General features: G+C 55.7%; 11 protein-coding genes across 12 annotated transcripts; 5 read left to right on the forward strand and 6 right to left on the reverse strand.

The window, feature by feature from the left end:
• Positions 1-989: 989 nt before the first annotated feature.
• On the reverse strand, positions 990-2253 carry SDRG_00866 (hypothetical protein). Its single transcript, XM_008606368.1, has 3 exons — positions 1895-2253; positions 1783-1846; positions 990-1734 (listed from the first exon to the last, which is right to left on the reverse strand). Exons 1-3 carry the CDS (start codon positions 2213-2215, stop codon positions 1058-1060), a joined length of 1062 nt encoding a protein of 353 aa, XP_008604590.1. The 5' UTR covers positions 2216-2253; the 3' UTR covers positions 990-1057.
• Positions 2254-2376: 123 nt separating this feature from the next.
• Positions 2377-2965, forward strand: SDRG_00867 (hypothetical protein). Its single transcript, XM_008606369.1, has one exon. It carries the CDS (start codon positions 2459-2461, stop codon positions 2801-2803), a length of 345 nt encoding a protein of 114 aa, XP_008604591.1. The 5' UTR covers positions 2377-2458; the 3' UTR covers positions 2804-2965.
• On the reverse strand, positions 2863-4332 carry SDRG_00868 (hypothetical protein). The gene is made up of 6 exons (XM_008606370.1): positions 4143-4332; positions 3728-4094; positions 3616-3682; positions 3443-3552; positions 3230-3395; positions 2863-3182 (listed from the first exon to the last, which is right to left on the reverse strand). Exons 1-6 carry the CDS (start codon positions 4278-4280, stop codon positions 2930-2932), a joined length of 1101 nt encoding a protein of 366 aa, XP_008604592.1. The 5' UTR covers positions 4281-4332; the 3' UTR covers positions 2863-2929.
• An 854-nt stretch (positions 4333-5186) lies between these two features.
• Positions 5187-6930, forward strand: SDRG_00869 (hypothetical protein). The gene is made up of 4 exons (XM_008606371.1): positions 5187-5252; positions 5297-6003; positions 6060-6655; positions 6705-6930. Exons 1-4 carry the CDS (start codon positions 5193-5195, stop codon positions 6878-6880), a joined length of 1539 nt encoding a protein of 512 aa, XP_008604593.1. The 5' UTR covers positions 5187-5192; the 3' UTR covers positions 6881-6930.
• Positions 6931-7800: 870 nt separating this feature from the next.
• Positions 7801-8691, forward strand: SDRG_00870 (hypothetical protein). Its single transcript, XM_008606372.1, has one exon. The coding sequence runs from the start codon at positions 7882-7884 to the stop codon at positions 8620-8622; it is 741 nt and encodes a 246-aa protein (XP_008604594.1). The 5' UTR covers positions 7801-7881; the 3' UTR covers positions 8623-8691.
• Positions 8631-11152, reverse strand: SDRG_00871 (hypothetical protein). Its single transcript, XM_008606373.1, has 8 exons — positions 10480-11152; positions 10291-10434; positions 10066-10244; positions 9833-10019; positions 9659-9781; positions 9443-9607; positions 9095-9388; positions 8631-9047 (listed from the first exon to the last, which is right to left on the reverse strand). Exons 1-8 carry the CDS (start codon positions 11053-11055, stop codon positions 8778-8780), a joined length of 1938 nt encoding a protein of 645 aa, XP_008604595.1. The 5' UTR covers positions 11056-11152; the 3' UTR covers positions 8631-8777.
• A 592-nt stretch (positions 11153-11744) lies between these two features.
• Positions 11745-13486, forward strand: SDRG_00872 (hypothetical protein). Its single transcript, XM_008606374.1, has 5 exons — positions 11745-11820; positions 11875-12315; positions 12370-12889; positions 12935-13078; positions 13122-13486. Exons 1-5 carry the CDS (start codon positions 11795-11797, stop codon positions 13425-13427), a joined length of 1437 nt encoding a protein of 478 aa, XP_008604596.1. The 5' UTR covers positions 11745-11794; the 3' UTR covers positions 13428-13486.
• Positions 13456-14215, reverse strand: SDRG_00873 (hypothetical protein). Its single transcript, XM_008606375.1, has one exon. The coding sequence runs from the start codon at positions 14085-14087 to the stop codon at positions 13500-13502; it is 588 nt and encodes a 195-aa protein (XP_008604597.1). The 5' UTR covers positions 14088-14215; the 3' UTR covers positions 13456-13499.
• Positions 14216-14367: 152 nt separating this feature from the next.
• SDRG_00874 (hypothetical protein) lies at positions 14368-16602 on the forward strand (the record flags this gene model as incomplete). Its single annotated transcript, XM_008606376.1, has 10 exons — positions 14368-14531; positions 14583-14673; positions 14725-15243; positions 15291-15342; positions 15389-15438; positions 15486-15577; positions 15625-15748; positions 15797-15841; positions 15891-15994; positions 16041-16602. 10 exons carry the CDS (start codon positions 14368-14370, stop codon positions 16600-16602), a joined length of 1803 nt encoding a protein of 600 aa, XP_008604598.1.
• An 18-nt stretch (positions 16603-16620) lies between these two features.
• Positions 16621-18662, reverse strand: SDRG_00875. 2 transcript variants are annotated; one of them, XM_008606377.1, is made up of 8 exons: positions 18580-18662; positions 18438-18527; positions 18228-18388; positions 17968-18180; positions 17150-17924; positions 17013-17105; positions 16845-16955; positions 16621-16798 (listed from the first exon to the last, which is right to left on the reverse strand). In XM_008606377.1, exons 1-8 carry the CDS (start codon positions 18649-18651, stop codon positions 16697-16699), a joined length of 1617 nt encoding a protein of 538 aa, XP_008604599.1. In that variant the 5' UTR covers positions 18652-18662; the 3' UTR covers positions 16621-16696. The 2 variants fall into 2 exon arrangements, with proteins under 2 accessions (XP_008604599.1, XP_008604600.1); XM_008606378.1 differs by having other exon boundaries at positions 18438-18530.
• A 1300-nt stretch (positions 18663-19962) lies between these two features.
• SDRG_00876 (AGC/PKG protein kinase) lies at positions 19963-22456 on the reverse strand. Its single transcript, XM_008606379.1, has 7 exons — positions 22053-22456; positions 21907-22005; positions 21805-21853; positions 21186-21751; positions 20615-21139; positions 20327-20568; positions 19963-20282 (listed from the first exon to the last, which is right to left on the reverse strand). Exons 1-7 carry the CDS (start codon positions 22419-22421, stop codon positions 20027-20029), a joined length of 2106 nt encoding a protein of 701 aa, XP_008604601.1. The 5' UTR covers positions 22422-22456; the 3' UTR covers positions 19963-20026.
• Positions 22457-22858: the final 402 nt, after the last annotated feature.

Raw genomic sequence — 22858 nt, forward strand, 5'->3', positions numbered from 1 at the left:
GCGTGACAACATCATTATCTTGGCTCTGAACTCGAAGTCGAATGTGGACGGCCGCATGTACACCAAAAACATCATCTACGAAGAGGTTATCGACAAGACCGTACCAGACAGTACCAGACAGTACGCTACTATAGATATGAGTTTACTACACGGTATCCATTTCACTGACTACACATTGTACATCACCGCACCAGAGTGTGGACGTAGGGCCGGCCACTGGGCTCACCCAGGGCCCCCTGGCTCACCCTGGTCGATTCTTGTATTCTTGTAATCGATGGTTACGTGGCCTTCCTCGATGATGGTAACCCAAAGCGCAGGTCTGAACGACACCATCGGAGGATCGGGTGTCGAGGGACCAAAAGGCAGCGCATGATGACTGCTTGTAGCAGGTGTTTGCAACGACCGCCCATGTTGGTTATACAACCCAGCCACTGACACTGCTGGAAACGCTGACTTGGAAGAGCCCGAATCGTGCACGCTGGTAACTTTACCTGGGTGCTGGCAAAGGCTGCCCAAGTTCGTAAAAGATCTCGTCTTGGCGATCGGTAACACGGCGAGGGTCGATGCTATCCATCTGCAGCAGTCAAAGAAACGCTGTCGAGAGACCTTTATTGTGCTGGTTCATCTCGATCCGTGTACACGGCTGTCAAGCAGCTTCTCGGAGAAGGCGCTCGACCAGGGCGGGGTCTTCCATGCTTGGATGCTTGTCCTCGATGGGCTTCGAGAATGAAATGAACTGTTTGGCCGGACTTCAGCAACAATGTGCCACAATTGTTGCCATTTTGTTGTTGATGCACCCGCGAGATGGCGCGTGGCAAATGGAGGTGGTCAGCGATGGGAGATTTATTAATACCAGCGTACCAAAGTCTTTGGGTTGAGTAAGACCCAGCCGCGCTAGATCAATATCTACTGCGTTGCAAGTTGAATATTCTACGACATGCGGAGCTGGCCGCTTCATGGCAGCATCAGCCCCTACTTTGGAATCATGGTACGATAAAACTCAATTCATGCGCTCATGTTTATCTTCCAGTAGATTTTTGAGTATCAACGACGCTGTCTAGGTGCTTGCGAACACCTCAGACATATCGGGTATCGGCAACAATTTGTCTAGCGCTGTCACGAGTGCTTTGTCGACCTTTAGGTAATGTACGACAACAACGTCGAGGTCAAATGCGTGGCACTTGGCGACGGCGGCAGCGATTGCATCGAGAATCCACGTAGTCTTGTTTCCAAAAACGCCACCGCCGAGAACAGTGAGAAATACTCTGTTCGATCCGGTGGTTGAGGCATTGATGATAGCAGCCCACAGGGTCGCCTCATAGCTAGCGCGAAGCACGAGACTGGCAAAAGGCGCCCACGCAGTCGTCGAAGCGTACGAGTAACCACACGAAATGGCCGAGCAGTACACTTGGGTGACGAGCTGTTTGTCGCTGCTGGGGCTGGTTGGGTGGTACCGCGCTTTGAAAGGCACTTCAACGTTCCAGTGGACACCGACTTTCAGCGCATCCTCAAGGTCATTGTTGTCGGCGGTCTCGAGCACATCGTTGAGTCGTTGTAGACTCGCATTCGTGGCGTCCGTATAGCCGTTGACGACGTGGAAATACTGATGCCGCTCATTGTCAAGAATGACTTCGACATCGTCGAGATTGTTGATCTGGCTCGTTGCTCTTTGTCCTTGCAAATCGGCGTCTGGCGATGCAAAGTAGTTGCGGAAAACCGTGCCCGGACCAGCTGCTACAGGTACTGGTTAGCTGTACGTGCAATCGTCAACCATACGCGTACCGATGGCGCACGCTGGCCCTTGAGTCATATCGCGTGCGTAAATGGTGACTCCGTCCTCTGGCCGCTACAACGACTTTGGGTGAGTGCTGCCATGGGAAGTGGCTTGACGTACAGCTCGCGGATGGGCAAATTCGAGGCAATTGAACTGGGAAGCAGCCTGGAACGTCGCGTTTCGATGTAGTGGGTCACAGTGCAGTAGGAACACGTCTTTGGACGCGACGTGGGTAACGCGGAGTTGCCCGAGACGCCCGACGCACATGGCATGGTCACGAAGCGTTGCCAGCGATAGGCACTCGAACGTGCCAATGTCGTACGCTTTGTCGTTGGTGACGCTGCGCAACTGCGTTTCGTTGACGATCTCGAACTTGGCTTGGATCTCGTCGTAGGCCAAACCCTTCTCCCTGAAGCCGAAGAGGGTCTTGAACCAGTCCATTGCTCGCGCGGTCGTTGTGTGTCAGCGTCGCAGAGGAGCCAATTGGACACCACGTACCAGCTCTGGCCAATCCCACGTCGGGTTGTCCGTATACGCCATCTCTTTACCGACATACAAAGAACAAGCTTCCTAGTTCAGAGCTAAATTATCAAGTGGTGATACAATCACTCAGGAACCTTCTGCCATGAGTGTATGTAGCGAGGAACTCCTTGCCACTTCATTTTCCAACTGTCTTTGAAAAGAATGGTCTGCCCCCCGAGCTACGCTGTGCGTGTCGCTATCCGCAACTCGAGCGCGACGCCCATCGCTGTTGAGGCCGTCTTCGGCTCGGACCACCAAGCCGCCGATGGGAAGGACTTCATCCGCGAGCGCGTCACGGTCGCTCCGCATGACACCGTCGTTCTTGGCGAGCACGAATACAACATGGGTTCGTGGACTGCCCACGCAGCCGTGTACGCCGTGCACGCCACGCACCCACGGTCGAACGCTCGTGCGTCGTGGTCGCCGCAACTCTCGAGCGGTATCGTCGACGTCGTGACGGTCGAGCTCGGCGCGGATGCCCACAACGTGACGCTGCGCCAGAGTTAAGAACACCAATATCACGTGGTTTGCATCGCCAAGAGGACAAACCTGCACAAACATACATGGTCACACGTCAGTGAAAGAGTTAAGTGGATAGATCCGTTTTTCAATTGGTACATAGTGTTTAAAATCTCACACGAAGAACGATTCGCGCTTGGTACTTGCAGCCAGTGGGTTGGCAGCGGGACTTGCATATGCGTGGAACTGCTGTCCAAACTCTTCACGTTGCGACGGACTTGTCGGGGAGTGGTGCGTCTCCTCGGACGAGTGATCGTATAGCTGCACGTGCTTGCCAAACCCACGATCGAAGCTACCAGCGAACGGTCCGTCGATAGCGACGGCCGACGATCGGAACGATGCTGGCGCCGCCGACGACACGGTGGGCCTACAGTTAGGTACGTGAGTAATATCGATATCGCAACTCGTACGCACCGTGGCGGCTGCTGTGTTGCGCCTTCGGAAGCTGTGCGGCGACGGGGTGCAGGGCAGACACATAGGTCGCCCTCGTCATCAGCCAGCGTAGAGTCCCCGCGGGCACGGGCAATCTTTGCTCGTCGCTGCTCGACGATGTAGTCGTATGTCGTGGATCCATTGCGACCTAAGGTTAGCGAAATGAGAGCAATGATCGAGTCAGTTGGGCTGTACAGAGCTTGATGTGAAATATTACGAGCTGCAGGATAGACACTGTCGATGGGACGAGGAACGCTGAGTAAAGCCCAAGCAGAATCTTGACGGCGACGAGAGGAAACATGTATCTACACGAAAAAGCCAGCCATTCAGTTCGTTTTGTTTTGTACACGTCAGGGGACGTGGCTTGCCTGTCGTTGCTGCAGGCGTTTGTGCCTGGTGCCGGAGTTCCGTCCTTGCATCCGTACGTCACAGCGCCTACGCACAGCATATAAGAACGGGCGATGAGTGTGCCAAACGCACCATTGCTGGTAATCGATGCCGGATCAGCAAACGAGGTCGCGAATAGGAAGACACCGACCGCGAGTTGAAACAGCGTAAAGACGAGAGTCGAGCAGATCAGGACAAAGAAATAGCGATAGTTGTGGGCGCCGACACAGTTGTTCAGCCACTTGCAGTGGTGGTCGAACGTCGCGACGCACTTCTCGCATAGGCGACAGTGCCGCGATCGCTTGTCGACGTACTTAGTGCACACATTGCAGTACAGCAGGTCGTCCGTGATCTGCGCAGGGCTGAGCTCGGCCTCTGTCAGAATATTTCTGTCCGCGGGGTTGATGTACGTGCAGAAGCCCGCCAGAACCATGATCAAGACACCGTTCATGCCGTAGATCTAATGTGACGAGAGTGAGGTTCGGCACGACGGGGGCATTCATCGTACCACGCCCAAGGCGATAGCGGGCGTCGCCGGCAGGAAGGGCACGTAGAATGCGAAGAAGCCGCCGAAGAGTACGGGGAAGGTGACCCATGCCACGACCTGCAGTAGGTCAAAGGGCGCTTGCCAACCATTCGTACGCATCGCTCGGCGCGGGCGGGGTCGCGGCCTCTTTCAGAATGCATTACTTTTCGACAGACTCGAATATTAGCCAATCAGACGCCACCAAGAACAGCCAGACCCACGTTTCGATTGGTGGCCTTCAAAATGCATGCGCCACGTTTCATAAGCTTTCCGAGAGACAGCGTGAGTAACCGGGCGGATCCTAATTATTCATTCCTCAACGCCCGCACGACTGCGATAGCGACTGCGTTTGCTACGACCACTGCATGTCGGCGCTGACCGAGTACCAACCCACCACAAGCATGATCAACAGCAGCTTCAATAGCTCGCTCCTTGGGTTCGATTTGACTGGATCCAAGTGCTGACTCGATTGCGTGCGCTGCACCGCTTGTGGCCCGTGTACGTACATTGGATGACGCCTGTGTACCACTTGCGACGCTATCCCTCGCTTTCTTTTGAGCAATTTGTGTTCATTCTGCAACATTGGGTCTGCAGGCAACTTACAGAACTCGTCTGCATTCATGGAAGATTTCGTACGGTACTTGCCCTGTCCTTTGCGAAATCATCGAGTCTTGCATTTCGGGAATTGGGTTTCAAAATGGTCAAACTTGGTCGTTGGACGGGGACTCCATTAAAGGAAAGGGACGCAAGTGATGCCTACATGTGTAAGCTAGCATTTATTCTCGTAGTACGGGCAAAAGTGCTGCGCAAGCTGCTGCGCATGGCATCTCCTGTTGTGGGCAGTCTCAGCAAGGAACTGTTATGCACTCGCCTCCCCAAGTCTTAGCAGTCTCTACATGTACTGTACGTACCATCAGGACAGTCCAGTACATGGGTTCGGTACATTCTGCGACAACCGCTCAAGACCAAGATTTTTGCGATGGCCGAACGCCTGGCGATCGAATCCTGTTTCGCACTTATCATTTTCGCGGAATGACTCAACTGGACGATGTCATCGATGTGGAAAAGGACGCTTTGCGCCGCACGAACTCGGTAGGTATCGTGCAAGACTCGCCAGAGCCGTACATCTTCGTTAGGACCCAGGGCGTCTCGCAGCCTCGCTAGCACCAGTCCCGCCCGTCGACATTGCTGACGCAGCGGACTTTCGCCGCCTCCACTACTACTCGGGTTCGACGCCCAAGGTATCTGCACCAGTGCGTGCGACGATTGCGCAGACGCTCGCAACGATCTACGACCCTTTCATATCGGCTGTGCTCTCTCTTGACGATGCGTCCTTCGAGGAGATGGACGTAGCTGCGCGCGTCGAGCACCTGCTCCAGGCATCGTACTTAGCCGATGAGCTTACGCCGCTCGCGCCAAAGAAAGAGACGAAAGAAACCACACTGACACACGCGTTCCTCTCGCTCCTCAAGTCGTTTGTCGGCACTGGAATCCTCTTCTTGCCGCAGGGTTTTCAGCGCGGCGGCGTCGTCTTCGCACCTATCCTTCTCACTGCCATCGCGATCGTTACAGTGTTCGCAATGCTGCGACTGCTGGCGTGCCGCGCGCGTATCGGCGGGTCGTACAGCCACATCGGTAGCGTCGTGCTGGGTCCTGTCGGTCACCGGCTCGTGCAGACGTCGCTCGTACTCATGCAGTTTGGGTTTTGCTGCTCGTACATCATCTTTGTCGCGCAGAACCTCCGGGATGTCTCCGTGTACTTTGAGACGCCCGTGTCGCTCACGAGCCTCATTTTGCTCCAGACGCTCGTCTACATCCCTCTGTCGTGGATTCGCTACATGCGGTACGTACATATCCATACCCCAGCCATACCCCTATGTATGACGTGGCAACTTCCAGGTACTTTACGCTGAGCAACCTCGTCGCGGATGTTTTTGTCTTGTACGCGATTGTGTACATTATGTACACAAATGGTCGCACGCTCGCGGTCAATGGCATTGTCGAACCGCTCGAAGGCTTCAACACGAGCGACTACTCGATCTTCCTCGGCACCGCCGTGTTTGTGTTTGAGGGCATCGGACTCATCATCCCGACTCAAGCCGCTCTGGCACCGAGCCTACAGCCTCAGTTCCCGGCGCTTCTTGCCAAGACGATCGCGGGCTGCGTCGTCTTCTTCTCGCTCTTTGCGAGTGTCAACTACGCGGCGATTGGCAACGCCGTCCAGCCCATGATCCTCTCGAGTTTGCCGCGGACGCCCCAGACAATGGCAGTCCAGGCTGGTTACGCCTTTGCGCAGACGCTTGCGTATCCGCTCTTCCTCTTTCCAGCACTCCAGATTGTTGAAGATGTCCTTGGCTTCCAGCGTCGGTCGTCGGGGCTCAAGGCGCAAAAAAATGTTGTGCGGACGCTCGTGGTTCTCTCCACTGTGGCCATCGCGTACGCTGGCCAAGCGCATTTAGACCTCTTTGTGTCGCTTGTCGGCGCCTTTTGCTGTGGTAGAATTACATCCTGGACTTTTATTTGGGACTTATTTGTGGCATGTAGTGCCTCTCGGATTCATCTACCCGCCATGGTTCTATCTCAAGCTCGCACCCGAGCGACACTGGGCTTCCAAGGCCCTCGACTACGGCACGATCGGTCTCGGCCTCTTCATCTTTTTTTTCGTGACGTGGACCAACGTCGTGCAATGGTACCTCGGGTCCGCTGAGAACGATGCGTAAAAAATTGTCACCGAGCCGTCTACATAATGCATCCTTTTAACTCGCAATAAGCGTCGCATGGAAGCGTCGAGATGGGAGATGAGTGTCGACCCACCTGAGAGCCCAACTTTGTGGACACATCATTCAAATTCGACGGCACGTTTTGCTGAGGACAAACTGATTCAAGTACGATGCGCTGCCTGCTACCGTTGAGCTCTGCGGTTGTGAACGAGATGATATGGCAGTGGCATTTCTGAAGTGGGGCAGGTGCATTGCAGTGCACAATTCAATTGGCGAGTAGCCAATGTCGCGACCTTATCCCACGTTTCTTCGAGCGTACTTGTTCGCACCAATATTCATTAGATTTTCCACACCAGACATCTTTAAGCCCAACGTTATCTTTATAGTATCAGTCCTCGCTACCGAGCAGCAACGTGGCTGGTAGCAGCGCTGTGAGTTCCTCAACACGCGAGCCAAGGCGACAGGCCACGCTACATTGGACGACAGCACATCAACCGGAGTTGCTCCACCGCTGGATGCAGAAGTGTGGGTCTGTGATTCGTCGCGTTCGATCCCCGTGCTTGTTGTTGATGATCAGCTGATAAAAACGCTGGCAAGGCATCGACCGAAAACACATTCATCGATCAGACTCTGGTGTACCTCCTGATTCTTCATTTGAACATAGAACTCTGTGTGGCGACATATTGCAGAATCCTTCCCCTAGATGTGCCATAACTCCTTAACCCACAACATGCTCGTACTAGTACACTATAGCGCATTGTGGTCTTGCACATGCGCGGGACGAGCACATGCACGGTTCACTTTCATCGCGATCTTTCATCCAAGATGGTAACGACGGTAGTGTACCGTAAATTTTTCGACGCAATTGCGCGGCAGTCGTTTTGTTTCGGCGTTCTATTTTCGGGCTTCGAAAATAAAATGCTGGGCCGAATAAAAATATCTAAAAAACCCACATCCTGGCGTCAGTTGCCAACCCCATCGACGACAGCAAGCTGCCATCCATGGTCCTCTTCGAAGCCTGCTTTGCGCCCGAACCGCCCGCGTCGACATGCTGCATCGGTGCGCCGTATGGAACCTCGCACGACCTCCACATTTATTACAACTACGAGGCCGCGCGCTTCGAGGTCAAGGGCGACGCCGGCCGCAGCCTCGGCGCCTGGAACATGAACCAGCACTTCAACCTGCCGATCACGCACATGCCTCGGACAGAGCTGCGGCCCTACACGGAGCGCATCCCTGCTGTGCTCGTCATGCTGCAGCACCAGTTTGCGCTCCATCAGGGACACGTCATGCCCTACATCTTTCGCGAAAGCCCAGGAAAGGCCGCCCGGGACCGTGCGATTGCCGCGATCAACAGTGGTACATTCCGTGGTGCTGACGTCGACGACGTGCGCATTGTCGCTGACCTTATCAAGGTTTGGTTCCGAGAGCTCCCCACGCCGCTCTTGCACCGCGTGTCTATGGCCGCCATGGACAAGTTTGTGCACAGCGAAGGCACTGCGCTACCCGACTTGGATCCAACCGAGCACGCTATCCTGCTCTGGCTCGCAGACCTTCTTCTTCACGTCGCGAGCGCCGAGAAGAGCAACCACATGGGCATTGAGCAGCTCTCGATTATTCTCGCACCCAACCTCATCCGTCTCGACACGCCCAACCCGATGGTTGCTGTCGCTGCGTCCAAGGCGAGCGTTGACTTTCTCCGACACTTTCTGCTCGAGCGTCGAAAGGAGCTCGCTGCATAGTTAAGCGTCCGTCGCCCATATTTAATAACACCCTTTTCCTACTAACATTTGTGTATCTCTGTCGATGAAGACAATGCCGGAAGCAGCCCATAGAGAGGACACGTCCATGATGAACACACACGTGAAGTTAGTCGGAGCGATTACGTCGTGGGGCTTTAAGCGTTCGCGGCGAAACGCGCCTGCCGCCGCCGGTGGCGAATCGTCCAGACGATGCCAAGAGCGGCGAGGAGCGCGAGCATGACGATGGTGTCCGTCGCCGGCACGACATCTGCGTGCAAGAGCAAGAGCACCATATCTAGGCCCGAGAGAAACCTCAATACGGACACGATCGACCCGAGCATGGTTGCACCCATTGCCCCCCAGTCCACCGTCAGCATTTCCGTGAGCTGCGTCGCCAACGTCTCGACGAGCTCGTCGTGCTCCATCTACAAAGATTCGTGAGATTCGAGCGTAGGACGGCAAGGCCCCGTACGTCCTGGTAGGGCAGGAGCGTCTCGTGCCACGACATCTTGTAGAGAGCAAGCGTGACGGGCACATACGCGTCGCTGTGGATCTCTTTGGCGAGGTCGTAGTAGCGCTTTGCGAGCAAAAAGTCCTGGCTCGACCCAATTCCGTGCTCGTACATGTACCCAAGGTTGAAGCTCGCTTGTGCGTTTCGGTTCGCGGCCATCGCGTAGTGAGCCATTGCGCGCACGTAGTTCGGCGCCGTGGTGCCGTATCCATAGTAGTAAAAGTCTCCGAGCTTCAAGTTCGCGTCGACGTTTCCCTACTCTGAGCGTCAAGCATGTTCTCGCCAAGGCGAGGATGTATAGCAATGTACCTGGCCCGCAGCCGCCTTGTACATGCGGATCGTCTGGTCACCCAACGCCACGGCGGGTGACATGCCCAGCTGGTGCTCAAGGAGGTATGCCGCGTTGTGCTGCGCGACCTCGTAGCCTTGCTCGGCCATGACGACGTATTTGCGGAATGCTTGAGTGTAGTCGCCCTTTGTAGGTCTCATACAATGAGTGTCAATTATGGGGATGCCTCGGCGTACCGCAACGTACGCGCGGTACGCGCTGCGGAGCTCGTGGTCCCAGGCGCCACGCTCGGCCACAAGCTTCATATAGTCGACAGCAGACTTGCACGATCGCGTCGTGCCAATGCCATGTGTCGTCATCTACACCAGAACCATGAGGCGACAATTTCTAGCTGTGTTGAGTCTGCATACGTGTGCCACTTTATGCATGCTAAGCGTGTGGCCATGCTGTGCCGCGACGTGGAAGTACCCAAACGCCGTCTCATACTCTGGAGACCCGTCGGCTTGGAGCTCGCCCTGAAGACTGAGCACGCCGAGGTTGTAGAAGGCATCTGCGTTGCCCTGCTTGGCCGCTGTCCGGAAGAGCATGATAGCCTTGCTACAGAGCGAGATGTATACGACGCGAATAGCGGACGGCGAAGTACCTCTTGTTTTGAACAACGCCCTGCCCCCGGAGATACATCGTCGCAAGTCCATTCTGTGCCGCCGCATTGCCTTCGTGGGACGATTCTTGGAAGTAGTCGAAAGCCCGCTTCATGTCGACAGCGACGCCGATCCCGTTGGCGTACATATGACCAAGGTTGGCTGCTGACGATGTCGCGCCCTATTACAGACAGCTGAGATGCGGACGACAAGCGGAAAGAACGAACAAATTCGTGGGCTCGGTGAAAGTAGACCGCGGCCTTGCGCACGTCCTGCGCCACGCCCCGTGCGCCATAATAGTAGAGCAACGCAAGATTGAGTGTCGCTTCAGCGTCACCTTTTTCAGACGAGAACCGGTAATACTCGACGACCTACAACGATATGAGAGACGAGGTTACAAGGACAATCTTGCATACGTCTTCGTCACCTGGAGCGCTGCGCTTCTGATTGCTTTCCGCCACGGTCTTCAAGCGCTTGTGGCGCTGGTCGTGAAGAACAGGACTCAACGAATCTTCGCTCTCGCGCAGTTCCACGGCACGATTGGCCGCAACTTCGTAGTATCGTAGAGCCGTCTCGCAGTTCTTCGGCACGCCGGCACCGACCATGTGCTTGTAACCCATCGCCATGGATGCGGCGATGTCACCGCCGGTCGCAGCGAAGTAGAGCTCAACCGCTGCTTTCGCGTCATGCCGGTCGACACCCCAGAGACCCGTGGAATGCGCGATGCCCATGAGGAACGTCGCCCGAGCAAGCCCCGTCTTGGACGCGACCTCGACGTCAGACAGACTTCCATTCGACGGGGCCGAGCCGTTGCCGTAGAACTGATTGATGGCCGATTGCAGCAGTCGCTGCTGGTCTGCGATGGGTACCTTGAGGCCGGGCGTTTGACCAACGCTCGGGCGCCACTCGGTCTTCGTTGCGGGATCGAAAGTATGGGCGGGCGTCGCGCTCACGGCGCCAGCGGCCGCTGCAAGGAGCAAGTACAACTTCATCAGTCGCGATCAGGAGTGGTGCTAAGTTTAGCTGGCGGGGTTACGAGCTGCTGCTGCCACACCGACGACTTAGTTTTCCCAAATGGACGCGCCGCAGACCACGTGGAACATATGCCTAATTAGGCTTTTGCCGAATTCTGCTGGAACGAACCAATCCACGCACGACATTTCAAGAGCGAATCAGACGTGGCCTTTCGACTGACTCGCACTGTGCCACGTGCAAACCCTCAGAGCGCAAAAGCTATAGAAGTCTGTCTAACATCGATAAAAATGTCATACCGATACCAGAGGCGCCAACGGACTCGCTGAAGCGGGATCAACCGAAAATGTTAATTCTGAATGATTGCACAGCGCATTCGGTCACTTGTGCGATTCGCACACCTCCTTACTACCAGTAGACAACGGCTAGTCGCGTGTGTCGACGGCGTGTGGGCAACACGCGCCCCTCTACTCTTCTTCTACTGAAGGTCTGGCATATGAGGCCCGCTTTTGCACGGCTGGTACACGTTGAAAGTGTGATGATGTCCTCGCTGAAATCTTATTGCATGGTCACTCGCGATTGGTGCAATTTGGCGCGATGGGATTGGTCCATTTCCGTCGCGCGAAGTAACACGCCTTCATTCAAAACAAAAACCAAATACACATACAAACATGTATATGATACCCAATAATTTAAGAGAGACGTGGCATTAAAACTCAGGTGTGCTCGCAGAGTCAATTCCACACCGCCGGTTCCACGATGGCTCCCCGCTTCGACTTCTTCCGGTGACGATGGCCTCATGGCGTGGGAACAACGAGGTTGACGGTGAACATGTGTAGGAAGATCCCCGAAGACCTCCAGACGTCGTCAGGCACGAGCACCTTCTTCACGATCACGACCGTCGTTGTCATGTTCTACCTCATCGTTGCCGAGTATGCAGCATACCTCGCGTCGTCGTCGCGCACCGTTTCGCGGGTAGTCATGGATTCGCACCAGGAAGATCTCTTGCGCATCAACTTCAACATCTCACTGACGTCGATCCCGTGCCATCACGTCTCTGTGGACGTGTCGGACCACATGGGCCAGCGCTTCGCCAACATCACGCGTCACATCCGTCGCTTCGAACTTACTGACGAAGGCGGCAGCACTGTGCGCGGTGAAGAAGTTCTCATGGCCGATCCTAGCTCCGTTCAGCGCTGGGGTGCTGTAACCCACGAGCTCCATGACGGCGAGACAGTCACCCCGAGTCTCAACGACGCCACGTTCGACGAATTCATGGCGTACGTCGCTCCCACGCCGGAACGGAACTCGTCGTGATTGATTTTCTGTTGTAGCAAGTATGAACTCGTGCTCGTCAACTACTACGCCCCGTGGTGCCCGTTCTCTCAGGCGCTGCTGCCGATTTGGGAACAAACTGCACTTCAACTGCAGGACCACCCCGAGTACAGCGAGCGCGTTACGATGGCGCGTGTCGACTGCACCCAGGACAACGCCGTTAGCCTCTGCCGCCGCGCCCGCATCCACGCCTTTCCGTCCATGATGATCTACATGTACGGCCACACGTTCACGCGGTACATTTACAACGGCCCTCGGAACGCCGAATCGCTGCTTCTGTTTTTGGACCTCTTTTACCGACGCTTGAACCCGGACGGCGACTTTGCCGAGGAGGTGATCCCCGAATTTGGCGACCTCTTGCGCTTGGCGGCACCGCAAAACGAGGAGCACGACCACGACCACGAAGGCTGCGAGCTTTCAGGCTCGATCGCAGTTCAACGCGTACCCGGGAAGCTCGTCTTGTACCCGTACTCTGGGGACCAGTCTTTCGACATGCGCGACATCAACGTCACGCACACGGTACCAACACGGACAAGGATGGTCTCTGCTCACGCCCGACGATAGATCAACCATTTCTCGTTTGGGCAGTGGAAGTCGACGGAGCAGCGCATGAACAACCCGCGCGCTGTGCTTTCGACGCATTACCCGATGGACGCGAAGCACTACCGCGCGCTCGACAGCAACATTACCATCGAGCACTATATCAAGGTCCGCATTCGCTTACGTGATCTGATCTCATAGCTTGTTCTAGATTGTTGGTGTTGACCACATGGACACAATCTCGTTCTTGCACCAGATTCCGGAGCGCATGTACGAATTCTCTGCCAGCAGCAACCAGTACAACGCGACCAACCAAGTGCCTGCGGCTCTCTTCACGTACGACTCGTCGCCGCTCGTGATTGAGCTCTATACGCAAAGTATGCCCTTCTTCCGCTTTCTCACGTCCCTCTGCGCGATTGTCGGCGGCGTTTACACAGTCCTCGGCCTCGTCGACGCGGGTGTCTTCCACGCTGTGACGTCCGTCCAGCGCAAGGCCAAGCTCGGCAAGCTCATCTGAGCGTGGCGCATCACAACTATATAAGCAATAGAGTGAACGTGCGCGTCATTACTGAGATATTCCGATTGCAGTTTACAACTCGTAGACGCGCCCGAGAAGGAACGCGTCGAGGTACTCGCCATTCTTGTAAGCATACCGGCGCAAGCGTCCCTCGATCTGGAACCCGTTCTTCTCGAGGACGCGGACCGAGCCCGTGTTGGGCGCGTAGACGACCGCAAAGAGGCGCGAGAGGGGCACGGGTGCGTGCGTTCGTAGGTACACCTCCACAAACCCGTCGAGAAACGTCGCGACGACGTGCGTCATGAGGCCGCGACCCCAGAAGCTCTTTCCGAGCCAGTAGCCGACCTCGCCCGAGTGTTCTTGAACGTCGCTTTTGACGTCCATGCCAATACCGCCAATGGCTTCACGCGTGCCCGACACCTTGTGCTGGCGAACAATTGCAAAGAGGCGCTCCGTTGCCGTACTGGAGGCATACGCGAGAAAGCTCATTGCGTTGTCGCTGGTGTAGGGGTGCGGAAACCGGTTTGCCAAGAATTTGGCCACTTCCGCGTCGTTGGCGTGGTGTACAAGATCGTCCATGTAGTCGCTCGACCAGTTGGTCAGGACATACTGGTAGTCAGCGTCATCCGTCACGAGCAGCTCGAGTTGCTTCGCGTTCATGTTCTCTTCGTCTCGTCCAATAGCAATGTGCTCTAGTGGTCTGCAGGAAGAGTCGCATCAACCACAAGCGCGCCACGAAGCACCGCAAAAAAGCGTGTGGCCGGGCTCTTTCCACCAGCACTCCGGCGGCGACGCGGAGTGATGGTTCCAACAATAGTGCATGCTGATTGGGCTTCTCGAAGCATCGTCACAGAATATTGGCCAATCGACGGCATTCAAGGAGGGGGGACCCCCGTCAGCGATATCTTGGTGTTGCGTATAGAAACATGAAGAGAAGGCGATGGGGCCCATTACTCTTCGATTCGACGGAGGACCCCGCAGCGGCCGAACCGGCAACCCGACGACGAGCTTTGACCCTTGCGGCGACTCTCTTCCTCGATCTCACATGTCCCTTCGCGTGGCGCAGCTCAAGGTGAAGGCGTCGTCGCACCCTGTGGCCGACTGGTGCGTCTGCGCTACGATGGTGCCCATTTCGCTCACGTCTTGTGCGCCTAGGCACTCGGACCCTGGTGGCTTCAACAGCGACGACCTTGGCAGCGTCAGCGTCTTTGTGCAGATAGGGATTAACGATCCCCGCGATCGCAAGGTACACAGTTGCAGCGCCGTGGCGACTTCATGGACGTACATCCGGTACTAGATCAAACTCGTGCTCAAACCGTGGGCGTGCGTCAAGGACATGAAGGATCAGCTCCAGGCCATGCTCAACATCCCGACCTCGGCGCAGCAGCTTTATTTCAAGGGCACGGAGCTCAACAACGTGCGGAACCTGATGCAGTGCGGCATTTACCAGGACAAGGTCGTCGTCCATCTCGTCGTCTCGGCCAACGCGCGCAAGAAGCAGAAAAATGTCTTCACGATCCACCCGTACGGCAACCACGTGTTCCCCAAAACGATCATGAAGGCTGCGCACCTCGCGATGCAGGGCCTAGCGCTTGGTCTCGTGCCTGAACTCGCCATGGATGGCACAGGTGGCACGTACTTCCTCAAAGACCCGACCCAGCGCAAAGTCTGCTGCTTCAAACCCCAAAACGAAGAGCCGTTTGCGCCCATGAATCCCCGTGGTTTCGTTGCAGCGCTTGGCGAGTCGGGTTTCCGCAAAGGCGTTCTCTCGGGTGAGGCGTGCGAGCGGGAAGTTGCCGCTTACTTTCTCGACAAGGTGCTCCGTTCGGATTACCAGACATACTAACGTGCGGACATGCTTAGGACCACTTTGCCGGAGTTCCAGCGACCACTCTGACTGAGATCAAGCACCCAGGTCCGTTGCTAGAGTACGTGAACCTGGTTACTCACCACGTCGCCAGCGTTTCGCTATGGTGAAGCCGAAGTCGTGTACAAGATGGGGTCACTCCAGGTGCGTACTTCTCCAAGGACGGTCCGATCTGATCGCTGTTGTCGTAGGAGTTTGTGCGTCACGACGACGTGGTCTCGGACCTCTCGCCGTCCATGTTCTCCGCGCACCAAGTGCACAAAATCGTGCTGCTCGACATGCGGTGCGTGTGCTTCGTACCTTTCTGTTTCGCTACATCATACGTCGTAGCATTGTAAATACGGATCGAAACGACGCTAACATCCTCGTGCGGAAGCGCCGAAACGCCAACGGCGACGTGGAGCACGAGCTGATTCCGATTGACCACGGGTACAGCCTCCCCGACTACATGGAGGTAAGCACGCGATGGCACTGCGAGCCAGGGACGATGCTCGGCTCGTAGATTGCGTGGTGCGACTGGTGCTGGTACAACTGGCCGCAGCTAAAGGTACACGATTCGATTATTTTCACAGCTACGACATGAACAAATTCGGTAGGTGCCACTAAGCGAGGAAGACCGGCAGTACATTCTTGGCATTAACGTCGACCAAGAGATTCAGCGGCTCTGTGCGCAGATCCCGCTGCGGTCGCCTTGCCGACGGTACCATCGCGCTTGTAATCGAGCGCTAACAACTCGAACTGTTTAGGAATTTGAAGATCGCAGGCATGCTTGTCGAAAAGGGTGTTCGGCGCCGCGTGATTTTGTACGATTTGGTGCGCTTTATGTGCCGTGAAGACCTCGACGCTCCATCGCGCCTTGAGCTCTTGTGCCAAGAGGCATTGCGCCAGGCGTGCTCGCCCAAGCCGAGTCCACGCAACACACTTCAGCGCAAGGCCAACGGAAAGCCCAATCTGTCCATTGACATCGGTGCGCCGCCGGACGAGGCGCACACCCTCTTGTCGCCGCCAGGGTTTTGGGCCTCCTTTGATCCCTTTAGCGACGCACCGCTGGGCGTGACGAGTCCGATTGGAAGCCCGAAGCAGGGTAGCCTCCATTTACAGTCGTGGGAGACGCTCTCGAGTACTTTCTTCCACGCAGACGTCCAAGATATGTTTGGCCGCCGCCCCAGCAGCGACCCACCGACGCCTGCCGACTCGGACACCACCCGAAACGCGCTCTTGGACGCTGATCCTAAAATCGAGAAGCTATATATGCTCCTTGTCGCCCGCATGCTCGACGACGAAATCGAGGCAATGGTTGTCCGGTAATAATACACGAGCACCAACGCGATAACTTAAATCCGCCCGTTCGTTGCAAAGCCCACGCACACTCAACCAATCATTGTTGTTTCGCTGGCCCATCCTAGTCTTCGCTCGTCACTGGGCTTTTGAGGTGGGACATCATGCCCGCTGTCTTCACCAAGTTCTTCATGCGCATGTGCTTGCCCTTGCCTTGCGAGTCGACCTAAGCCAATTCGAGTCAGCGACGCTGCAGTTCGTGTCTCTCTAACCCGACGTTGGTTGACGACCTCGATAGGTGGTGGCAAGTTCGCACTCTCAAAGAAGCGCTCCCAGTCGCCCAGGGGTACACCCGCAGCCGACCGCAGAAACTTTAGCGCCGTCTAAGGACCGACGCAAATAACACTCTTGTCATCTCCACCAAATGCGCAGCAATGCACCTGTGTCGCGTCCGCTTCGAGCTCGTCCTCGTAGAGGCAAAGCACGAGACCCAGGAGGAGACCGGGTTGGAACTCGTGGCCTTGGTTCACACTCTATCTCAACGTCGATGACAGTGAACGTAGTACAAGAGCTGTACATCTCGAATGCTATTGGCGAGAAAAAGAAGCGCTGGAGCTGGCGAAGAGCCGGTGGGTGTAAACTTGAGCACCAGTGAGAGATAGCCCGTGAACCATGTCGAGTCCTCGACGGCGACGTGGATGCGATCTTGGCGGTCGGCTTCAGCACGCTCGCGCATCGCAAAGAGATCACCCGGCAGGTCGCGCTGGAGCTTGAAGTGTGTAAACTTGAGGCAAAAGTTTTGCCAACGATCGTTGGCAAGCGCACGAAGAAGGACGAGAAGCTGCTGCGAAAACACTTGCTTGGTGCGCTCGCGGGCTCGCACGATGTCCTGAAGTCGCTCAACGCCGTGTGGCGATCGGTTATCATTGTTTCCATGGGTGGGTATCGGGTTGCTTCCCGTGTTGTTATGATCTCGGCCCAGCAAGTGCAGTGCCACAAACGAGTTCAAGCTGGACTTGCTCGCGCTCGCCCCCAGTCCCGACGTAGTTGGCACCAAGCTGTCCAGCGACTGCGCGAGGTCGGCCACATATGTGGAACGCCGAGGAGGTTCGTTTGGGAGACTCAAGCTTGTGCCGCTGGCCTTTGAGAGTGTAGTATTCTCGAGCATTGCTTGCGACGCACTCATTGCATGGCTCTTGGTCAGTGTATGTGCTTCTGACTCGGTTTTGGCCCGAAACTCGAGAAACGATGGCAGCTGTGGCACCGACGGTACCTGAGGCTTTCGCGTCGTGTATGGCAGGTACGGCATCGCCTCACCCTGGCTTGTCGTTCGCTCGACGTCGCTCGGCGTTCTACAGCAGCACATTTGCGTTCTGTGGGTAGTGGCAAACATACTTGGGCACGATGGCATGGCTAAAAACAGACGCGCCGTACTTAACGCAGCAGCGACGCGCAGTTCCTTCGTGAATAGCTTGTGTGAGCATTGCGAACGATGGGTCGTGCGTCGAGCGGTGCGGGCACTGTAGATGAATGATGTGACTTGGCGAGTACTGCGGCAAGGCGTAGCAGTCCCCCTTTTCTTTGGAAAAGTCGAGCTTGTAGTGGGTCCTACATACGACCTGTTACGATTTCGACCAGGTGCAGGAATGCCATACGAAGCCTCTGCTCGAAGCTCTGCGCTCTTCGTCGGGGTGTGCTGGCTTTCATTGAGCACATGGGGCGAGCGCAAATTTGGGGACAATTTCATGTGTAGATCAGGCTTCCCTAGCGGGCGATAGGGGATTGCATTCGGGCTCCCCCAGCCCGTTCGCGCCACCTAGTCTTTCTAGCACACGAATGTACGGGTACGCGGATCCGTTGTCTACCGGCTCTGGCGTCTCCAAGTCTAGGAACGCTTTCGACGGGAACGTGATGTGAAACTGGCTCCGCGTGCGCACGCTGCGGTCGAGAGCCTTCTGCTAGGCATTGTGAGATAACGGAGAGTTTTTCTTGGATGGAGCCACGTACCGGCGTCTTGGTTGTCGGTGTCATTGGCTTGGTCGGCGACATTGCTGGTGGGCAAGGCTTGGTTGGCGACATTTTGCAACAGCTAATTTTAGACGAGCAGGCGATGGTTTTGACGGACGCAGAGATCGAGCGGGAGCAACGCATGCTTACGGAGCTCCACGCGATGCGTCGAGCACCACAGGCTCTCTCAACGCTCTCCAAGAAGCGTCTGCGAATACCTCGAGCTGACAATGACAACCCATTTTGCGCCGAGCGCCAGGTAGCAGACGCCAGCAGCCTCGCCCGCTTCAACAAGGTACTGGACAGCTTTCACATTCATGCGGGTCATAATACGAGATAGAACCCGCAACTGCATGCACCGCCGCCCTCGCCTCGGAAAGCACACCCACGCAACCACTCAGATGTATCTTGTTCAATGTCCGCAGTATCGAGTTAACATGCTCGCTAGAACCGAGGAAGCGCACAAGTCAAGACCGTACTCTTTCCTGCGTACGGTGGCGCTGTCACTGTGCGGCTGAGCAGCGCTGACACAAACCCTACGTTTGCGGTCATTTCGATCTGCAGAAGGCTAAGCGCTACGTAGACTCCTTGACGTGCCGACAAAAAAGCCCATAGTGACCTTTGGTCACCGTCCTCAGGTACTTGCTGTACAAGGCAGAATGATATCCCAACGTAAAGCTAGTCTGCGTCGCGCCATTTCGACCCGGGATCGCTCCGGCTGAATGTATCGGCAGAAAGAAGTGCGGCACCAAAACTACCATCCAGTAACGTCGGCATGCCGGCTGCCGCCTTGCGCTCACTGCTTCACCCGCCAAAGCCCAAGCCAGCGCCGGCACCGCCCTTGGTGGAGACTCTGGACAGCCTCGACACGGCTGCTTCGAAGCTGCTGGAGCTCGTGAGTGCTCGTCGCGTCGTCTCCGGATATGTGATGCAATAACGTATTAGGAGCGAGGTTTCAACAACCGACAGCACCACCCAACGAAAGTGCGCACTGAGAGTCTGCTGAATGTCCCTACCGATGCAAGTGTTGCCGAGCTCTTACAGAAATACCGCAAGCTATCTGCTGGTGCCGATCTAGGGTAGTAATATTGTCCAAGACGAAACATTTATGTGCACTTTGATTTGCAAACCCTATATTGTCTGTCAGTGGTGCGTGAAAATGCTGTTCAAATTCAGCAATGTAAACGCTTTGCAGAATGACTACACCGCACACACCTCACTAAATGACAGTAGATTATGCACTAGGTTGGATAGTACTGTACTGTACTAGTGCATGCCAAGCTCTCGTAAAACGCTGCATGCGTCCAGCATCATCATTTCGATGAATAATACGCTTAGCTTTAGAAACCACGGCGTTAAGTAGCCAAGAGAGCTGCACAAAAAGGACGACGCAACACATGATTCAGCTATATTTCGTTTTCTGTCTACGCACATCTGCCTCTCTACTCTAAAAGTCGGGGTCCCAACTACAGGGCTCGGCTTCAAAATTCTCTTCGCCTATTCGCTCAAAGTACGACGCGTCAACGTTGGACTTGAGCTGCGGCACGATCGGCGGCGTGAGTCGTTGCTTTAGGAGACCGTCCCAGTCGTATCCCGAGAACCACCGGTGGTTCATGATGTCGTGGACTCCGTGTTTCAAGTTTCCAAGCCGCCGGACCGGGTTTTGCGTCAGTAGTTTCTGGATCAGGTCGACGCTCGTACGGCTACCAGTGCATAAGATTGGATCCCACCTAACTGTGAAGAGTACCCAAATGTGACGGGAAATTTGATGTTGCCCGTGAGCACGAGCGAGTAGACTTGCATGGGGTCGTCAGCGTAGAACGGCACGGTGCCAGCAATGAGCTCGTAGATGAGAATTCCCAGCGCCCAATAGTCGACAGCCTTGTCGTGGCCGCGATTGAGAATGATCTCGGGAGCCAAGTAGTCTGGTGTCCCACAAAGCGTCCACGTTCGGTCGTTCACGACTTTCGCAAGACCAAAGTCCACGACCTAAACAGTTGCATCAGGCGACACAATCACATTGATAGGTTGATACTTTTAGGAACCCGCGCGCGTCGAGAATGAGGTTCTCGGGCTTGAGATCGCGGTATGCAATCGCCTTGGTGTGCATGTGCTCGAACGCGAGTACAACGGACGCGATGTAGAAACGCGCACTGGCCTCATCAAACTTTTCGCGCCGGCGCAAAAACGTAAACAGCTCGCCGCCAAGCGCGAGCTCGAGAAGAAAGTACACGTACATAGCGTCCTTGTACGTGTGGTGGAGCTTGAGAATGAACGGGTGGTCAAGCATCATCATGACGCGCTTCTCATTCACGACGTGCTCCTTGAGGTTGTTGGACACAATATGCGACTTGACGAGGCACTTGAGCGCAAAGGTCTGGTGCGACGGGCGATGTTGCACAAGCTTGACGCGCCCGAATGCACCGCTCCCCAGCGTCTGCATGATCTCGAGATCCGCGAGTTCGACGTCGACCGCGTACTTGATTGACGACCGGCTTTCGACTGCGAGCGAGTTCTTTTTCGGCGGTGCCTGTGGTTGCTCGGAGCGCTCCATAAGTTCCTACACCATTATCAGCGTCGTCCCTCTCTGAGGGAGCGTAGTCGACCTGAAGAGACCCGAGGAGCGCGCAAAAGTGCTCCCGTGCAAGCGTCAATAGCTGCACTGCCGAGGTGCTCGTGCACGTTGCCGATCGCGTCTCGTCCTTGAAGAGCGCCATTTCGCCAAAATGCTCGCCGACGGTGAGGTACCGCAGCACCTCGTCGTCTTGCGTCTCAGCGCTGCGCTTACTCACGCACACCTCGCCGGACGTGATGAGGTAAAAGTAGTCGCCGACTTCGCCTTCGCGCAATAGCACCGTGTCAGGCGAGTACTCTTCCCACTGCATCGCCGCTGCCACGCGCGTGAGCTCGGCCGACGAAAGCTTGTCAAAGACCGACACTTGGCGCAGAAACTGGAACGCCTTCTCGTGTCGAATGCTCTCGTGGTACGTGCAGATGTTGCGGAAAACGAGACGGTCAAGCGCCCAGAGCACAACAGGCGTCGTCGACTTGATCGTCGCTGCGCGCGGTGTGTTGCAGAGAAGCGCCAACTCGCCAAAGCCCATGCCAGGCGCCATTTGACCAAATTTGATGGGCGCGTTGCCTTTGAGCGACACGAGAATGTCGAGTGTGCCTACAAAACAGAAACGCAATTATTCAGTGAGCTGGTTTTCCTCGTCAGCGCACCAGACTGAACGACGTAAAAGTGGTCACCTTGATCGCCTTGAGTGATGACCTGCAGCCACAGTTTTCTTAGAACGAGGTACTGCACTGTCGTTAGCACCGTACCTCGACGCCGGGCGGCTTTTCGACGCACATGAAGGCGTCGACGCAGTCGTTTTGCTCCCCGAGCGACAGCCCATTGAAGAGGATATTTTGCTGGATGACCTAGACCCGGCTTGGATCGATGATTTCGAACGCACGCGACCACGTACCTTGAGAATGAGCTCGCGCGACGCGTCCGACTTGGGAAACACCGTTTTCTCAAAGCCTGCAACCTTCTTGGTCATGATGATCTCGGCACTCACTTCGACGCGCCGCTTCATGGGAGACGCGTCTGCGGGCTTGGGCAATGCCACGATCGCAAACGACTTGTGGCTCTTCTGGGACCTTGTCGCGTCAATGGACACGGTGTTGGAGACTGAGGTCCGCACAGCTCGTCCGACTTCGCTTTCCTTGGCGGCCTTGGCGGCGTCAAGCTCCTTGGTGAGCTCGCGCAGCTTGGCGACCTCGGCTTCCTTGGCCTGCAGTGCTTCCTGAAGCTGCAGCATCTGGCGCTGCTGCGTCGAAGAGCCGCCCCCCATCTCGCCTCGGGCGTTGTTGTACTTTCTCGTTGGCCAGTGACCGATGAAAATAGCCGCCATAAGATGGTCGTTTCGCGTGAAACGCGTGCCGCTTCAGAGATGTTATATTCGGCAGACGCCGCAGATGTTCAAACCACGAAATGGTAATGCAGTCTTGGACCAATATGGTCTTGGACGCTTCTCTAGGACGCGTGTCAAGTAAAGGATAACCCAAAGACTAATGAAGATGATGACATTTGAGTTGATTGCAAGCCTGTGCCACGGGCCTGTGCACCAATGCTGCACTTGTCCATATGCGCGAGTTTGAAGTTCCATGGATTATATCGGTGAAAATGTATCGCCGGCCGACCAGGCGCATAGTATTTCCCCGTATACTCAACCAAGAAGTGGATGAATTCTGCATTCGCGCACCTAAGCGTCACGTGCACGATCACTGG

The sequence above is a fragment of the Saprolegnia diclina genome, assembly GCF_000281045.1.
Source record: "Saprolegnia diclina VS20 unplaced genomic scaffold supercont1.2, whole genome shotgun sequence".
Lineage (NCBI taxonomy): Eukaryota > Oomycota > Saprolegniomycetes > Saprolegniales > Saprolegniaceae > Saprolegnia > Saprolegnia diclina.

Bases quoted from the DNA above. Each gene is read 5' to 3' on its own strand.
- SDRG_00876 (XM_008606379.1), bottom strand. From the start codon at position 22,421: ATGGGGGGCGGCTCTTCGACGCAGCAGCGCCAGATGCTGCAGCTTCAG. The intron at 21,854-21,906 runs GTACGGTGCTAA...CTGTGGCTGCAG, and splicing joins AAAAGCCGCCCGGCGTCGAG to GTCATCACTCAAGGCGATCA. The intron at 21,752-21,804 runs GTGCGCTGACGA...TCTGTTTTGTAG, and splicing joins CTTTTACGTCGTTCAGTCTG to GCACACTCGACATTCTCGTG.
- SDRG_00875 (XM_008606378.1), bottom strand. From the start codon at position 18,651: ATGTCGCCAACCAAGCCTTGCCCACCAGCAATGTCGCCGACCAAGCCA. The intron at 18,389-18,437 runs GTAGACAACGGA...TAGAAAGACTAG, and splicing joins ACTTGGAGACGCCAGAGCCG to GTGGCGCGAACGGGCTGGGG. The intron at 18,181-18,227 runs GTATGGCATTCC...GGTCGTATGTAG, and splicing joins GAGCTTCGAGCAGAGGCTTC to GACCCACTACAAGCTCGACT.
- SDRG_00870 (XM_008606372.1), top strand. From the start codon at position 7,882: ATGGTCCTCTTCGAAGCCTGCTTTGCGCCCGAACCGCCCGCGTCGACA.
- SDRG_00867 (XM_008606369.1), top strand. From the start codon at position 2,459: ATGGTCTGCCCCCCGAGCTACGCTGTGCGTGTCGCTATCCGCAACTCG.
- SDRG_00868 (XM_008606370.1), bottom strand. From the start codon at position 4,280: ATGCGTACGAATGGTTGGCAAGCGCCCTTTGACCTACTGCAGGTCGTG. The intron at 4,095-4,142 runs GTACGATGAATG...TCGTCACATTAG, and splicing joins CCGCTATCGCCTTGGGCGTG to ATCTACGGCATGAACGGTGT. The intron at 3,683-3,727 runs GTGCGTTTGGCA...TGCTGTGCGTAG, and splicing joins GGCATCGATTACCAGCAATG to GCGCTGTGACGTACGGATGC.
- SDRG_00869 (XM_008606371.1), top strand. From the start codon at position 5,193: ATGACTCAACTGGACGATGTCATCGATGTGGAAAAGGACGCTTTGCGC. The intron at 5,253-5,296 runs GTAGGTATCGTG...CATCTTCGTTAG, and splicing joins CTTTGCGCCGCACGAACTCG to GACCCAGGGCGTCTCGCAGC. The intron at 6,004-6,059 runs GTACGTACATAT...GGCAACTTCCAG, and splicing joins TCGTGGATTCGCTACATGCG to GTACTTTACGCTGAGCAACC.
- SDRG_00873 (XM_008606375.1), bottom strand. From the start codon at position 14,087: ATGAACGCGAAGCAACTCGAGCTGCTCGTGACGGATGACGCTGACTAC.
- SDRG_00871 (XM_008606373.1), bottom strand. From the start codon at position 11,055: ATGAAGTTGTACTTGCTCCTTGCAGCGGCCGCTGGCGCCGTGAGCGCG. The intron at 10,020-10,065 runs GTACTTCGCCGT...CTCGCTCTGTAG, and splicing joins GGCGTTGTTCAAAACAAGAG to CAAGGCTATCATGCTCTTCC. The intron at 9,782-9,832 runs GTATGCAGACTC...GTTCTGGTGTAG, and splicing joins GCATGCATAAAGTGGCACAC to ATGACGACACATGGCATTGG.
- SDRG_00872 (XM_008606374.1), top strand. From the start codon at position 11,795: ATGGCTCCCCGCTTCGACTTCTTCCG. The intron at 11,821-11,874 runs GTGACGATGGCC...GAACATGTGTAG, and splicing joins CCCCGCTTCGACTTCTTCCG to GAAGATCCCCGAAGACCTCC. The intron at 12,316-12,369 runs GTACGTCGCTCC...TTTCTGTTGTAG, and splicing joins ACGTTCGACGAATTCATGGC to CAAGTATGAACTCGTGCTCG.
- SDRG_00866 (XM_008606368.1), bottom strand. From the start codon at position 2,215: ATGGACTGGTTCAAGACCCTCTTCGGCTTCAGGGAGAAGGGTTTGGCC. The intron at 1,847-1,894 runs GTACGTCAAGCC...AAGTCGTTGTAG, and splicing joins AATTTGCCCATCCGCGAGCT to CGGCCAGAGGACGGAGTCAC. The intron at 1,735-1,782 runs GTACGCGTATGG...CAGTACCTGTAG, and splicing joins AGGGCCAGCGTGCGCCATCG to CAGCTGGTCCGGGCACGGTT.